Genomic DNA, 18,170 nt, shown 5'->3' with positions numbered 1-18,170 from the left:
AATAAAATGCGTAATCTATGTCCATCTAATATGATTTAAATTGAGACTTTTTTAATTGGACCAAAATAATAAATGTATTCTATTGTTTATATGTTTTAAATCAAGGGAAAAATTAAAAGCTCCATAATAAACTAGGAAGCAACTTTATTTGTTTCGTCGCTAGAAAGAAGAATAAAATACCTGGATAACTGGTGTTGGATGTGTCTAGAATCGAGGTAACTGGAGTTTTACTGCAGTGAAAAGGGCGGATTCGGATAAATGGAACTGTATGTATGTACTTAACACACACACACACACACACACATATATATATAGTTTGCACACATACTTCAGTATTTTTTTAATTTACCAGAAAATACTTAAGCCTAGCTGTTACTTTTTAATTACTGTTATTTACTGTTGCGTACAATACTGATATAATGATGACATAGTTTATTTTTTGCATTTAGTTTTAAAACACATTATATATTCTTTTGCGACCGAAAATAATATTTTAATTTTAATATTGTTAATAAACTCATATATTTTTAACATGAAATTTATGTATGTTTCTTATTCATTAGCAGATAATTAATTAAATTCTATTTGTTTGCATTTATTTTAAAACTTAAGTAAAAAGCATGGATGCTTTGCTAATCAATCCTATTCACTAAGTAACTAAGATAGAAACATGATAAGTAGCTGCGAAATAAATACTTTTTGTTTTTCAGTTAGTTAGTTATAAGGAAAATGAAGTATGACAGTTCCGCTGAGCATAAATGTTTTTAACATGTTTTAATAAATGAACATTGCTGAAATTCGTACCATGAGTCTCCAGTCCGCATGACCGTAGTAAGTCGGCAATGCTTTTTACCTAAAATATTCTCATAAATATTATAAGCATCATCCATGCGAAACCTGGCCTTTAAAATGAATTTAAAGTACACAAAATAATTAATCATCTATAACCAAAGAATAAAATTTAAAAAAAAATACTTTCTTATTTCCCCAGGTACGATATTTGCTACAGATAAATTAATTTTTTTTGTAGACCACCTTCATTAGTTTCACGTATAGGATGTCATCTTATACGTAAGCCGTATTTTTCTATACTATAAAAATATGTATTATATTATATATGAAATCGTATTAGATTCCGGATAAAATAGCCATTTCGAATTCCGCTGAGTGAAGAATGGATGTGAAACTAACACTCTCTTGAATGAAAAAAGTACTATCTAACGTAATGAGTAGAGCATGCGTTTAAACTTTTATATACTTTATCAAAGAGCTACTAAAAGCAATACTAAGATTTGATTATTTACAAACTCTTACGGTAGATGCAGGCAATAAGTAAAGCGAGATTAATTACAAGTTTGCTTTGCAAAGCCATGTAAAGAGCACGTAAAATTTACTTTCCTTAACCCAATGATTTATACCTTATAATTTCAAAATTTTGATAGCAATCGAAAATATTAATAATAGAAATTATCCCCAAGGTCCCAGGAAGTATCGTATGATTAGGATCATGGAACTGGAATCTCGCATTTTGAATTATTCTGGAACACCCAGAAACGACACGATAGAACATCTGTTTATATTTTTATACGATTAAGAAAGATGTAAAACTATTATTTTATATAATCCAGATACGTAAGAAACTTTTATTAATGCGAAGCTAAATCCAAGCTTTTATTTAATGAAATGTGTTGAAACAAGCAAAATTGCATGTACGCTTAAAATAAGGCTTTGCTGTTTATAGTTGGTTTCGAGCGCAGAAGATGAAATTTCTACTGATTCAAAAAAGCAAAATCTTTATGCATGGAAAGGAAAGTTTCTTCAAAAAGGTGCATAGACATAATAAATTTAAAATTAATTTTGTTTATCACCGATATTATTGTATTAAATTATCAAATTAGTATTATTTAATTAAAGTATTGTTAAATTAAAGAACTAAACTGAAGGATTTAATATAAATTAGCATTTGACGTTTCTCTGTAAGATCTGCTCATAGTTGGAAAGATATTTTAACTCCTGTAGCAGTAATACTGAGATCAAATATAACACAATGAAAGAATAACCATAACTTAAAATATATATGAAGGTTTTAATGTGCTTTGGGTTTTTACATATTTCTCACACATATACATTGTACTACAGAATAATATGTAACAACATATTATAAACGTATAAGCAAACATGAAGTTATCTGTTTAAAAATTCATAGAAAACTTAAAAGTTTACCCGTATGTAACTAAGCGAATCTTATTCTTTTGTGATGATATTATTTCCAAGAGAAAGGTAAAATTTAGTACAACTATAGTACTAAAATTAAAATTTTATTCGTTTCCTTTCAGTGTGTTTTCGACTCACCAAAGAATGTCTATTTCTCACCTATAACATGTTTATTATTGAGGATGTCCCTGGATTCGAAACCTGTATCTTTTCATCTCTGCCTGAAATAAGATTTATTGATAAAAAATAATAGTTTAATAAGATAGTTTAATAAGAAGAAAAATCATCATAAAATAAAACATAAATGAAATGAAATGAAGGGTTAGTTAGCAGAAATTAAAAAAAAAAATCTTTATAATGGAAAAGCAATCTAATAGAGAAGTCTAAAAAATGCAAATTCATTTTGCACCTGTTAAGGTGTGCTTATAGTAAGTCAATCGCTACATGTGGGACTTAAGTATCCCCCCCTCCCCCATTAACTACGACTGTGATATATGTGTCCCAGCCTTTGACTTAAAAACCGATTGTTAAAAAATCCCAAATGCTAAATTTACCTTATTTATGACATAATTTGTTCACTTGGATAGAAAACGGGGTAAAAATTTTGATTTTTAAAATTTGTAGTCAAAGGGTTAAAACTAATCCTAAACATTTAAAAATTGTACTGGAGATGACTTTTTTATTAGCCAAAAAATTTCACATGCCCCGAAATGCAATCTTTAAGATTGTGTTGTCAGTGTTCAAGGTGTAATAATACACAATGATCAACGGTTCATTCTATTAATCGCTATTTTCTAAGAGACCGTAGAAGTATCACTCACTGAAAAGCCTAAATTTTATACCTTGTGATCTGTAGGTTAATTTAAGAACCTGATATTTAAGAACCTATATACAGAAAAGATACTGATCTTCATTACTTGGCAAAAGGGATCCTATGTATTTGTCTTCGGATAGATTATTCTATGTCTTCGAACACGTGTATTGATGTGGCACAAAGCTGCCTTAGCTCTCCTTTGTATGGTTACGAGGCAAGTCAGGTGGCGGAAAACATCCATGAAGTTCATGTTATTTTTAAAGAAATGGACTAATGTTCTGTACAGTTTTGAATTCATTGGAGACCTATCAGAAAGTAACTAAAACTTTCTTACCACTATCGTGAATTAGAGGTGGCCATTCTTCGCTTGCCAGTAGCTCTTGTTGCAATTTCTCAAACTTCTGAACTGGTCCTTTTAAACGTGAGATGAATGGTACTATGTTATTAGTTACCACGCGCTGAATGATATATTTCTAAAAATATTTAATTATCAGAATTTTTCATCAAACATATTTTAAAAGCATACAAAGAAAAGAATAATACTAAATATCATTTATAGTCATACTTGTCAGGCAATGTTGAATCTCTAATTAAATTGCTCAGAGTTAGCAGAATTTCATTAAACGAATAAATAGAATACTAGATATGTTTCATCTTTATCGCGGAATTATACCTAGGTTTGAATCTAAAATTAATTGAACACATATTTCTAAATATAATGAAGGTCAAAAATAGGGAAATTACGAATGGCATCTAGCGATATTTTGCGCAAAGTTCGTGCCGTGAACCAGCTTGCCATGAAATTTAGCCAGATATTATTAAGTGACCAAACTCACAGATTAAAAAAATTCTCCAAGGAATACTTCGCAATGTTTTGAACATCAATACAGATGAAATTATCAAAAAAAGGAGAAGTTCTTAGATAAAGAGAGAGCGGGTAGAAAGAAAGTTGAATATTATAATACATTTATTTATTTTTTATTTGTATACTTTTTTGCGTGCAAATTTTTATTTACTTTTTGTCACTGTAAATTCTTTTTTATTTATTTATTATTATTTGATTTAAATTCATTTTCTCATAAATCTGCGCGTATATTTTTTAAAATGTTGTCTATTTTTTGGTTTGTATTTGCTAACTTTATTTTTATGTGTCTAATTATTTTCATTATATATGCAGTTTTTTGTAAATGCGCTTTGGAATTCTATAAACAAATCAAGCAGATTTAGCTATATTTATCATTTAATTTTGCGAACCTTAATAACAATATCTTTGGATAAGTTGCCAATATTTAAACAGGAATCCCTTAACATTTTCATTCCTACACGCGCATTTCATTACATAATCTGCCTATTTTCCAGATATTTTTCAATTGACATTCATATTAAATTTATGAAGTGATAATTATCCAGGGTTTAATTAATAGCCATACGAATAACCAAACATTTGCGTTATCTGAAGTTAAGAATAAGAGAGTTTGTGTCAGAAGTCGCTGGTTTGAAATTGTTACTTACTTGGAACTTCAATAAACGTGTAGTTAAAAGGAAATCTAACGTGATGATGAAACGCAAGTAGTTGAATTTTACGCACAAGAGTTTTACTAATAATAACTTTTTTAACTAACACATTATTTGTCTAAAGGTTCTTTGTCCCTGAAGGACTATTGTTTTCGTTTTACGATTTTGCGTTGGTTCACTATAAATGTCCGTTACACTTTCCAAACTGTTGCCGCCAAATGTTAGTCCCGAGAGTCTGTTGCAGCCGAGTCCTGCATTATATTTGAAGAAATTAAACAATGAAAAATCTGCATAAATGTATGTCTGTTTCTCTCATTGTGATAAAACAACGGTACATAGAGCTATCGAATTTTGAATGACGTAATCCTCCTACGAATATCTCTAAAGCAATCTCAAAAAGCCTAATATGTTTTAATAAAGATCAAATGAAAGCAATTTTAAAACTAGCAAGTAAATATAGTGCGTTTATTTGCAGTTTAATTTTGTAAGCAATACTGAACATGCATTGCGAAATAATTCCTTGTTCCATCTAAAAGGCGGTTCATATCTGAAGTAGAAAATTAATAACGGATAAGGTAATAATACTTTAATAACAAATTTTTGTATCCAGCAGAAGTATAAATGCAGTTAAATTTACGCAGACACTTTTAAGTTGCTAAAAAACGTATTAATAGTTTTAAGACAAGGAAGAGAGCAAATTATAGGAAATATAATAAACAATATTTCCCGTCTGTTTCGATAGTCTTCAAACTATCGTCAACTCTTGATAGTTTTTAATTACATAAAAGGTAAAAATATGTTAGTTAGAATCTTGGTGTAGCCCGGTGCGCCTAGTGAATCTAAATTTCCTTTATAGCCAAAAATGGGCTGCACCCGAGAGAGCATTAAAGAGGGTAGGGAAAAATATCTGTCTCATTTTCAAAGCTACGAGTGCCAGTTTTTACGCTCAATAAGATATTCCAAATGAAAACCGATTAGAGTCGAGAATGTATTCTATGGCCGAAAGTAATTAGAAAATGTCTTATGGCCATACAACGTAAAATATATAATTTATGAAATATATAGTGTTGAAGATCAGTAAAAATAAAAGATGAAGATGCTAGCATCTTTTACATTCGCTAATCACCGAGTATCCTGTGAAAAACTACGGCATCTTTTAAATATTCAAGTCCTCTTTTCAAGAATATTGGAAGCTTATTGAGGACGTTGACAAGTGAATCCCAATACTGTATGCATAATGTGTCCTCCGTCCTCTGCGACGGTGATTATGTTGCTTCTCTTATTGGTGGTGGCTTGAAATTAAAGCATATATTGTAACAAATTTGGAAGTATGTAATTTTTACTTATTGCCTTTGTAATAATTATGGTAATTAAAACTTTCTATGTTGACCTGAAATTTGGTAATTTATCACACGGCCAATAAAAAAAGAATATTCACTTAAGAACTCTACACATTGTGATCCTACTGATCAACTATACCTTCGATAAGCTCCATGTGTCTACCTCTTGCTTACAAGGCAGGTAGATAGCTTAGTATTCACATCCATTTGTCTCGTAACTCCTAAACTATGCGTTTGTCCCTATATGCTTACGGGATATTTTTTGCATATTTTCGGTCACATAATGTACTGCTGGCATCGGATGACTTTGTTTTGTGTCACGCTGTATATTAAGCTAACCTTCGTATCTTATTGACGCTATGTTCACGGTTTTGTATCTCTGCATTTCCTGCTCTGCTCTCCTAAAATATGATGTATATATAGAGGATATTTTAAATTATCTTGGGCCACAGAATGCACTGCAGTCATTTGACTACTTTCTTTTGGAACACTTTACTTATATACCAAACTTTCAAAATTAACTAAAATGCATCTTCTCGAGAGATGTTGACAACAGGCATGACAAATTCAAAACGACTATCATGAAAATGCAACGTCGATCAATCCCTGAAACTAAAGTATTTCTTTTGCTTACTGTCCAAATTTTCGTTTAATAATACGTATTTTTAAGCTAAGAAAAACATTTTTTAGAGTTGTTCTATGCAATTTTAGTGTAGCAATTGCAATTATTTTTATTTAATGTACACTTTCTCATGTTCATGCATTTTATATAAAATATCTAATGGGGACAAAACATGATTTCCTTACGTGGCCTATTAAATTATACACAATTTTTGCTGCATTTCATTTAAACTTATTTCCTCGAATTTCATTAAAAATATATTCTGATTTAATCAATTCAGTTCTCACTTCGTGGCAAGGCAAAAATACATAAAAACTGAAAACGACTTCATTAAAAATTGTAAAACATAGAAAAAACAAAGCACCAAATACAGATAAAATACAACTTTTACAGTTGAAATTTGAGTTTCTACGCTAAAACAGACAATTCACTATTCTGCTAGTTTCAAATGTAAACAAAAAATTCGGCCTCATCAGACATAGCGCCAGCTAAACTTTTAAATTGTTGATGACTGTGGATCTACCGCATGCAGATAAACTAAAGACATGAAAACCTTAACTGGAACATAAGAACAGAATAATTCAATCACTTTTACAGAAAGAAATGCGAAATTTACCAATATGTAAGAATCAAAGCTCACCGAGACGGGTAACAGGGTGGAAGTATATATTTGGCGTGGCTAATGGCAACGATAAAGGGAGATGCACGAGTAAATGTTATAGCAATCCTCCCCTTCCCATATACAACATTTCTGAGGGTAATCGTTTTTGAGTTATGCGAGATATATACATACGTACGTGCGTATGTAGAGACGTCGCGTAAAACGTCAGTAAACGCCATTTTAAATTCGTTTTGGGAAAAAGAGTCCTTTAGTCTACCCGTGCAGATGGCACTCAAAATCATCATTTAAATGGATTCGAGAGCTGTTAAAATATCTATTTTACCCGAAAGTTTTCGTGATTAGAATACTTCCTTTAGTTCGTATGAGGAAATAAATAGGAATGGTAAAAATGCATAGGAATGTTGCTGTTGATTCTAAAACACTGAAACCCACTCAGAAATGTGTAACAAAACCAGTTATTCATATATTTTGAAATTTACATAAATTATCCAGACATTTCCGAAAGAATTCGTTTAAATAATGCTAAATATCCATTAAATTAATTCAAAATATAAAAAGCTCTCATTTAAATTCAATGCCGCGTACTTTCTCCTTTCTTTCGCATTAATTTTCTACCGCTCGGATCACATCAACAGGTTTTGAAGGCCACACTTGTCTCAGAATTTTAATATATATTATGCATTGGAACATTAGAGTGAAAGCTCATGTATACAATACCGAAAACATAATTCATTTTCTTACAAACTTTGGATCTACTATGCCAGGAATTGGTTTCGTGCTAGAAGTGGCCGTGTAAGATCTTAAGAAACATTATGCGATTATTTCAGGTGATTGTGCACAGCTGATAATAATACGCGTAACTGTTATACATAATTTACCAAAAAGTCTCAAGTAATTGCGCTTGCATGAAATCGAATTTACATGAAGTTGAGTTAAAAGGAAATAATCATTTTGTAATTTACAATCTCCTTCATTATTGCTGAGGTATATTGGGAACTATTACGTATCCAGCAATTGCTGCTTATTTTAGTGAAGCAAATTTATGTCCTTCAGCTCTTGGAAAAATCACAGTTTCGGTACTTCGCTAATATTATTTTAGCTTTTAGCAGCGCATTTCAAGACAGCACAGAACACAAAGGCAACTTCACAATTTCAACATTCATGAAAGCACATAAAAGAAGAATCATTTCTAGGATACGAATTACACTTTGCATTCAAACAAAACAGCAGAATAATATTGCTAAAGAGGAAATTTCTCTGAAAAAGCAAAATTAATCAAGTTATTTTGTTAGGTTATTTGTTCACTTTATATCCAGAATTTAATTTTAGAGCTCTAGCAATTATATGCGTTACATTTATTTCCAATGACAGTAGTAGTGTGGTTTATTTTTGTAGACATTATTTCGCATTTGTTTTAATCCAAGCACTTTTATTACAGTATTTTATAAAACTTTACAGTATAAGGCCATTTGAAGATGACTACATATGATTACTTGGAAATAAAAGCTTACCTCCCATATGAATGACATTCCTAGATTACCCAATGAAATAGCGTACAGTATTCGTGGGAAATTCACATCGGGAGCACTTTTAAACTGAAAGGAGAAAATATTCATTGGAAAGATATTGTTTACTGACCAAGGGTAATAGCTGGTTTAAAATCTGATGAAAGGAATTACATCTGGGAGTCCATCTCATAAGCACTTTAACATTAGCACATAAGCACTTTAACATAAGCACTCATAAGCACTTTAACATTTAATCGATAACATTTTAGGTTAGGTTATTTTGAAAATTTAAACATGGTAGAGAGGACGAGAACTATCCGTTCTAATGAAAAGGATGCCTCTGTGGAGGATTTTCTAAGGAAAATTGTCTCATATTTTCGTTACATGCTGGGAAAACCATGAAATGCAGCCAATTACTTTGATTTAAAACTGCGTCCAGTATTCAGTAGTCTTAACCACTTGCCCTCTGTATGGGCGATTCTAAGTAATTTTCTAATTTATTCTAAATAATTTTCTTAAATACAACATATAATTACGAGCTACACTTATTTTGTGAATTCTCCAAAAACATCTTGAATCAATATTTTAATGCTTTGTGCATTTTTACGAATTTTTATATACTACAATTCGTATATAAAAAGTATGTAATTATTATTTTTGACGCGCTGTTCTGATGTTCATACATAACTATGCGATACAGCACGTATCATCCTACACCTAATACTTAAGACTGGATTCGAATGGACCCCAAATAATTTTAATTTACCAAATTTCCTATTTTCAGCTTCACTGGAAGCGCATCCAGGCAAATACATAAGACACATTTATCTGCAAAAGCCTTATATCATCATTTTTATGCATGGAAATATAAAAAAAAGGTCTTCAGAGGTATAATTTAAAGAGATAAGTCATTTTGACGGATAGTTGCTAATAAATGTGTGTGAAATCCTATTAATCCCAACTCTTTTATCTTTTCTTTACGTTTTCTATTTAAGGCAAATGATAAAAAATGCTTTTCAGTGGGAGTAATATTAAATAAATTCATATAAACTTTATAATTTATCAAATACGTGCTAAGTTACTATATCCAAAAGAATGAGACTGAGAACACACCATAATATAAGAAATAAAAAAAAAAGGTAACTTACGTTTAGGTAATTCAAAACAGCTTCAGGAGCATCTAAGATAAAATATGTCACCAGGCCAAATATAGCGCAAACGATGGAAACATAAAGTTCTGTAAAAGTAAACAATATATTTACAGTAATTCAGCATATATTATTATTTTTAGGACTAAATAGGAAAGTTGTTTTTCAAAAGTTTTATATTCTAAAGAACTCTGATCAGTTAAATATTAAATTTTCCCGTATATAAATGTAGTTAAATGTTTTTGACAGAATCTTATATTCTTTTCATAGACAGGTACTTCAAGTTATAAATTATTTCACAGTAAACCCCAGGATTTTATATAAGAATTTTCATCGTCGTTTAGTAGAAAACACTACAAATGTTATAAAATAGCTTTTTTTTAGCTAATAAAATAAGCTAAATACAAAATGTTCCATGCTGTGATATAAATGTTTATTGACATGTTCGATAATGAATTCATAGATTAAAATTATAGGATAATTTCGCCCTTTCCTCGCACATGTCTTCATGTTGGAAGTGGTAGTACATTTGTCTGCCAGTATGAAAATCCAGAGTTCGAATCTTAACTAGGCTTGAACTTAACTAGTCGACTTTTCTCACGTTTCTCGCTCCAAATATATCACCTATATTTGGCTACTGAATCACTTTTCTCCTCAATGGCGCTTTAAATGAGGGAGAATAAAAGGAATTTTTGCCTTCCTCAATGGTGAAATTTCGTTCTGTAAGTGGTATCACATCCGACTAGCAATCGTAGATCGAATCCCGGAGAAGATGTAGCTTATTTTTGACGTTTTCAGACTCCGAAATCATCTTAATAGTCGGAATTTTTAATCGAAATTTAGAGCAAACATTACTCCTCTTGCGTTAATGGATCCGTATTAGATATAACAACATTTGTTTTAAATTTGTAGCTGAATGTATAAAAATATTAATTATACGTATATCTCTGTTAATACTGATATGGAACCTTTAACTAACTAATGAATAATAGTTTAACTAAAGTGATTCTACGAAAAACATACGAAAGGTTAAATTGGGATTTGCAGAATGCCAATCAATATGCCGTCTTTTATCATATGCACTAAAATATATAAGAGTTCTTTCATAAAAAGAGAAATGTATTTTATTTTATAATTTTTGTTTTTTGCTATTTAAATTAAAAAAATTGTTTAAAATGGAAATTTTGAAGTTAGTTTAAATGATGTGCATAAGATGAGCCATTTGCATATTTCACTCCCAAACAAAAGGTATAAACAAAGTTTGCTCTTGCTATATAATACACATAACACTATCTGCAAGATACCTTGGCTGATTAACTAAGAAATGGATGTAGTGTCTACTATAAAGAATTTCTTATTAACACATTCCGCAACAACATAAAATTTATTTTGAGAAAGTATTCACTCTACTTCGGGGATTTGCTTTTTCTGTATATAGACAGTGCAATATTTTTTTAATTTCTAAAACAATTAACATTTGGAAGTGAGCTAGTTATTGTTGTAAACACTTCTTCTTAAATCAGGTTCATAATTGAAGTTATATACCCCTTGAAGTACATATATTAACTAAATATCTCGTGAAATAAAGATAACAAATTTTACTTAATTTTCAATTAAATAAGGTAAAGCTATTTTTGAGAGATTCACCATTTTTCTTTTTAATTCAATATTAAATTCAATAATTTTTATTTAATTTTTTTTTAAATTTGAGATCTTAAATGAGCTATACCAAAACTGTAAAATTTCCCAAAACTTCCTCAGAATCATCAATTTATCAATATTTCTTCAGTTTACAATCAATTTATCGAAGTCACTGAAAATGATATATCTAAGTTTCATTAAGTCACATCCTATGTATTTAATAGCGAAAGTTTCGGTTTTAGCTACGAGTTCTAAATTTTAACACATTTAATACACTAAGCGTTCAACATCCACCGGCTGACATTTGATCGACTTAAATTGTAATATCTTCAAATGTTTTTTTCCTCACTTGTTTTTACTTCTTAAAGAAACAAACTTCTAGAAAGGTTTTATGCAGTGTGATGGTTTTCAAGCTATAAAGAAGAAAATGCTTAAACAAAGTAACACAAATGTCGAAAAATTTCTTTTTTGAAATAATGAAGTCTAACAAGTAGCTTTTAAAGCAAGAAGTTCGCTATTACGTAAATTTCTAAGATGTTCGTTAATAGAACATTAGTCCGAATCTTATTAATCAAATGTTATTACTTTCTCAATTTTTGCAGTAGATCCACTTTGGAGTTTTGTCTGCATTAGCAAATGCGTTCTTCAGGAGATTAAATCAGAAATATGGTTACAAAATTGATTGTGCCATGTTATGACAGTATTATGTTTAAAAGAATACAGACAGTGCTGCTAGAAAATCAGGTCTTCCACTTGAAGAGCAATGCGAACCAGATTTACTTTGCCTCGTTTCGAAAGCTACTATAATCATTAATGATATTGCTGTGTCGGCGCTACAACGAGTTAACATACTGTTCACCATTTCCCTTCTACGCTATAGAGGCATACTGTATTTTCAAATGTGTAACCATACTTCTAACTCATATAAGGTATAAGGAAGAATGGGTATTTTACCTATTCTTCCTTATACCTGACTAAAGAAGTATTCAGATATTGAATTTCTGCTTGATGTCTCATTAACATTTTTATACACCTGATATTAATTTCTTTTAACAGTCGAACTTCGCTTAACGTGCACCTCCCATAATGAATAGTTCGAAAAACGAGCAAAACAAATTGTCAAAAAAAAAAAAATATCTCCCTTAACTAGCGATGTTTAGAAGAAAGAATGATGTGGAGACATCATGGCGTCATATTCAGAATCCTGCCTACATCTAGGCTATCAGTATATGATTAGAGCTCGTTCAGTTAGCACCATACTATCACATGCGATTCAGGCACACCATTGTGCATTATTTCAGCGAAAAATTTAAGAATGCTTACACGTTTGTCTCCAAAGAAAATGCCGCAAGAAGCAGAGCTACAAGAAGAAAAATTATCATAGAAGTCAAACGCCAAATCTTTGAGAAGCAAGAATAATATAGCGTGGCTGACCTTGCACACTTAGATAATCAGTCTACATCGACGATTTATACTGTATTTAAAAACGAGAATAAGATTAAAGAGATTGATGTTCCAAAGTGTGTCACAAGAATTTCCACGCAATTGTGTTAATGAAAACATAATTTGTAAGAAGGCTAAACTAATTTTGCCGGCCTTATTAAGAAGACGCTAGGATCATCAATGTATGAAGAACAAGTATTCAAGACAAACCATTGGTGATTTGAAAAGTTTAAAAGAGGAGCCGACATCCTCAATATTGTGGGACACGGAGAAACACTATGAGATGGGTTTCTTCTGTAAAAATATTCAAAGCGAATTTATATTACAGCAGATGAGAAAGCATTGCAGGGACACAAGCCAATGACAGATCGTCTTACGCTGTTGTTTTGTGCAGACGCAAGTGGCGATTTTAAATTGAAACTGCTCCTCGTTTTACATTCACGAGCCATCCTCCAATCCACGATCCTTCAAGAAGTATAAAATTCAAAAGAGCAGGGTAAATGCTACGTGGAGGTCAAATAACAAGGCTTGTGTTATACATGACATTTTTACACATTGGATGAATGAAGTATTTGGTTCGTCTGTTAAAATATATCTGTTTGAGATGAATTTGCCATTCCATGTTATGCATGTTATGAATAACGCTACTGCATATCCTCCAAACGAAAATATGATCTTCTTGAAGACTTTATATTCATCATGATCCATTTTCTGCTTCCTAATACCACTCTCTTATTGTAGCCCATGGACCAACAGTCATTTCAAGTTTTACAAAAGCTCTATACTAAAGCGCTCTTCGAGCGCTGTTTTGAGATATCTGAAGGAATCAGTCTAAGTCCTACAGAGTTTTAGAAAGACCGCTTTCGCATCGTTGCCTTCGATGTTCGCATCGTCGCATCGATGATTGACAAAGCATAGGAGTGGGTCACCAAGAGAACCCTTATTTCTGCATAGAAGAATGTTCGGCCGAAAAGCACTGTCGCACTGATTTCTTGATCTAGGGCCTGCAATCGATGAGATTGCGCCTCTGGTTAAGATATGGAGCTAGATGTAGAAATGAACAATATCGATAAGCTAGTATAAGAACGTAGCAAGAAACTGACCACCGAAGATTTTATGGAATTGTATTCTGTGTCTCAGTAAGAGACTGTGAGGGAGATTTCGTCAAGGAGGGAAGAAACAACAGCTTCAGCAAAGCATTACTCTTCCAGCGAAATAAAGGAGATGCTGAAATACGAGACCAAACCTGAATATGTCACTCAAATAAATGAAGGCTATTTTGACAGAAACTCAAGCAGACGTGGTACAACACAAACAGCGCACTCACAATAATTTAACTGGTTGATCAACAATATTTTATGACTGAATGTGACATATATTCGTTTTGGTAATATGTTGGCATTATTTTAACCTCTAAGTCATCATATTTGTCCCATAGATGTAACATTAGCATGAATGTTAAAAGGCCACCGTGAATCCACATACAGCAACAAGCATGAAGTTATCAAGGTTGCAAACTGCTGAAAAATGGAAGTTAAAAAAGTAAGGCAACAGTAAAGAATAATATTAATGTAGCTCAGAATACACAGGTACATGATGAAGTAAAGCCGATATTTATGAATACATCTAGGCATATTATGTATCGGCTGGTCTTGCTAACTGCTAATTTTTCGTCTTGGCTGGGTTTCAAGAAGGAATATCCCGGGGGGGGGCAGTCCAAAACTCTCCTACCCTTCTTACTATACCACTAACTTTTCGGGAGGATTTTGACTTGCCGTGAATTTTGAATGCCTCCATGTCGCAAACATACGCTTACAAACATTCATGTCTTTTGCGGAAGCTGAACTCGGGCTCTTAGGTTACGGCAATCAGCAATACTAACCATTACCACTATCTCGTCTGGGAGGCAGCTCATATTACGCTGCCATGGCAGCTATTGAAAATACCTGAGTACTGCCGTCGAAACTCGATGGAATGCCTCTCAGCGGGTTTACAAAGCTTACTGGGTGTGTAAAACTTGCCATGATTAGGTTATATTATTCAGCTTAGGTTAAAGCACTCAAGAGCTTTCTAATTAAATGAAGGCAAACTGGTTCATAATCACTTTACACATGAAGAAAACTACGAAACCTCGCCCAACTCGTTCTCCGAGATTTGAATCTAAGTCGAAATACCAATTTTCGGCGTTTTTAACATCGGCCACTGGTGGGCTGTGAAACTTGGCAAGCGGTTGGAAATGAAATATTTATGCTTCTTAACAGTAAATACACAAATTGCCAAGAACTAACATCTTATATTTTAGTGAATACTGATCAACCAACCTACCGGCACCTCTATAACAGTTATGAAGACGTCTCATGAAAACTGCCTTATATGACAGTCTCTCCTCCAGCTTCCATCTTTAAACCCCGTTCCGTCTTTAAACCCATCTTTAAGTCTCGTTTCATTATTTATCCAGCTTCCATCTTTAAACCCATCTTTAAGTCCCGATTTATTATTTATCCTATAGTTCTTAGTTTTTGCAGACATATGAATCATGAATGCACTTTATTGGTTTATGAATCTTTGAATTTGTATTTTTTATTACGTTCATCATAGATATGTTTTTAGACAGTTCCGTATTATGCAGATTATTGAATGTTGATTTTATAAATTCCTTAATTGTGCATGATCAATGATCGTAAAGAATGAAACTTTATGATATGTGAGCGACTAGAAACTACGAAGGATCCTTTACGTCCACCATACCGCAAATAATCGAAACGTTAGAATCTATCTCTTATTTATATGCTTTTAAAAAGTGAGTCATCTGCGAACTCCACAAAAAATTCATTAGGTACTGCCTGAAGTCTTGACTTTATTAATTTGGCATCTTTTTTTTATTTTTTACATTATTCTAGATTGAAATTGTGTGAAATATCTGCGTGTTATTATGCTCTGCATTTTTGAACAGCGCACTTAGGCTGTAAAAACATGAGGTGGTTAAAAATACCACTTCCCAATATTGAAATTGGGCTTAGCTCTGCCTCTTACAAATTTTCCTTAATTTTAAGCCTGAACTATTCTTAAATGTATATGAAGTGATATAAATAATAAATCCTTTTCTAAAATTTAAAATTTCAAAATGTTAAGTTTTTATTTTTTGAAAAAAATTTTAAATATTGGAACGGTTGATACCGTTCAAAATTTTCAATATTGAAACGGTATAAAGTTTCAGGTTTATTTAGATATAATAATTTACTTTGTAGATAAACATACTAAGCTTCTAAAAGAACTGAGAACTGACTGCAATCGAAGTTTTAAATAAACTCTTGGAATGTTTGTGCGTTTTCATTGCAGTTAATTTCATAAAATTTCATGTTATGTTTTATTAAATTTCATGTTTATGTTCAAGAAAGAATAGTCACTATCTGTAAACCTTTGAAGAATCCATTAAACAAATTTCTTAATTATAAGATCAAATTTTAATAATTTGTGTAGTTTAAAACATTAACTAAATAAGAGCTAGGCTCGAAATCTCCTTACCTTTCGAAATCAAGGAAGTTTCGCGAAGCAGCCTTTCAAAAATTAGTCGCCATGATGACGCATATGAAAGCTTTTTTAATCGGAAAAAAGAATATTTCCGATTTCTGGATGTAAAAATTTGTTAAATATTTGAAATTTAGTAAAAACCCAGATCTTACTGAAGTACATATATTTATTCATATGCAGCACACTCATCAGGTACACCAGTGGGTCTAGAAACTCCATTTAATGGTTAAAATAATTTAACCTAAATGAGCAACATAGATGATAATACCATCGGAACAGGCTGAAGAAAGAAGAGAACATAGGCTTAAAACATTACTTCAATAGATTCATTACAGAAAATTACTTTTGGTTTTTAAAGAGACTATAAACTTATAACTGCCAAAAATATTAAAAACACTTATAATAATATTTCTCCTAGGCAGGATCTGTACATTATTTCTGTCTTAAAGTATAACAGAGACTAAAATTCCATATACTATATAAATGGTATACATATCTAAACCTAACTTACTGTTTGAAAAGAAGTGCTTTTTGTAAGGTGCTCCTGAGACAAATATAATAGAAGCTACAACATAAGACATCATATTCATTTTCAGTACTGTAGTACCAGAATATGACGCTTCTGAATCAAGGGGATTTTCTTTATCGAATTTGAAAGGCTCGTACCTGTTAAAAGAAAACAATATCTATTTTATTCGTAGTTACTGAAAAGAAATTTAGTTAAAAATCTGAAGTAAAATGTGTTTTATCGTATTAAATATATACTTAAGAAACATTGTAGAAATATGCAATGCGCGATGCGTTATTAATTGCAGGAGTCTGTGTGAAATATTTTAATTCGTTTTCAGAAATCTATTCATTTACATTTATGACTCATAATGTCTAGAAGAGAGTTTTCACTAAAATTTAAACGTCAGTCAGGAGACGCTTTGAATTTTTGGCACTATTGTTTTCCGATTTTTTTAATTTCCTTATTTGGCAGCTAATTTATTAGAAATATTTTAGGCAAAATAAATTCGAATTGAAATGACTCAGTTACATACATGTTTACAAACAATCATCTCTTCTGAAATATTCGAGCCCGGGCTCAGGTACGGCAGTCAGCGATACTAACCACTCCAACTAACCTATCTGGGAGCCAATTCAAATTACAATGCTATGGCAGCTACTGAAAACACCTTACTATTGCTAATGATTCTCGACGGAGGACTCGCAGTGATATTTTTGTATAAATTTGGTATTATTAGGTTTTTATAAAATATAATAAGTGTTCTATTGTTTCAAAATGTTATTAAAAATGCTTATTATGTTGTTTTATAGTTATTAAAAATGTTAAGTATGATATATTAAATCATCACTGGTAATGAAAATGGTATACTCAAAACTTCTAGTCGCAACGAAAGGAACGAATTTAGTGCAACGAAATTTGAGATTTTAGAAAGCGAAATTTTTTCGTATTAAATGTAGATTTCAGTTTTACTTTAATTAACTTTATTAACTTTTAATATTGAGTAATAGTTCTCTTGTTTTGCTTAACTACATTTCTTATATGAAAGGATATACTTTGAAATTCGATAGATTCGAGAATTCGTTCTGTTTCGAATTAATACTAATTAGTGGATCGGTAATAGCACCACTGTCAGTTGCACATTCTACATATTAAAATTTCATTTTCAAGAATGCGTTAAGGCAAATAAATATTTGTATAATAATGTATACGCCTTATTATTTCCTATTTATTGATAAAAGTTAACTAGTTGTCTATGAATATG

At 31.4% G+C, this 18,170-nt stretch overlaps 1 protein-coding gene across 2 annotated transcripts in view; it reads right to left on the bottom strand.

Annotated features, from left to right (window-relative positions):
* Positions 1–2,072: 2,072 nt before the first annotated feature.
* LOC118194460 (polyamine-transporting ATPase 13A3-like) overlaps positions 2,073–18,170 on the bottom strand; it is a 130,725-nt gene continuing 114,627 nt past the window's right edge. For both annotated transcript variants that reach the window (XM_085825879.1, XM_085825883.1), the window contains 5 exons: positions 16,910–17,064; positions 9,784–9,872; positions 8,639–8,722; positions 3,363–3,501; positions 2,073–2,435 (listed from right to left, as the gene is read on the bottom strand). In XM_085825879.1, the coding sequence (XP_085682005.1) occupies positions 2,374–2,435; positions 3,363–3,501; positions 8,639–8,722; positions 9,784–9,872; positions 16,910–17,064 (529 nt within the window). In that variant the 3' untranslated portion in view covers positions 2,073–2,373. The remainder of the gene's footprint in view (positions 2,436–3,362; positions 3,502–8,638; positions 8,723–9,783; positions 9,873–16,909; positions 17,065–18,170) is intronic.

Source organism: Stegodyphus dumicola, chromosome 1 (assembly GCF_044657685.1).
Source record: "Stegodyphus dumicola isolate Sdum_Otavi_A_Nest chromosome 1, ASM4465768v1".
NCBI classification, from domain to species: Eukaryota; Metazoa; Arthropoda; class Arachnida; order Araneae; family Eresidae; genus Stegodyphus; species Stegodyphus dumicola.
Note: the sequence above shows the minus strand (reverse complement) of the source record. Positions and strands in the feature narration are given on the sequence as shown.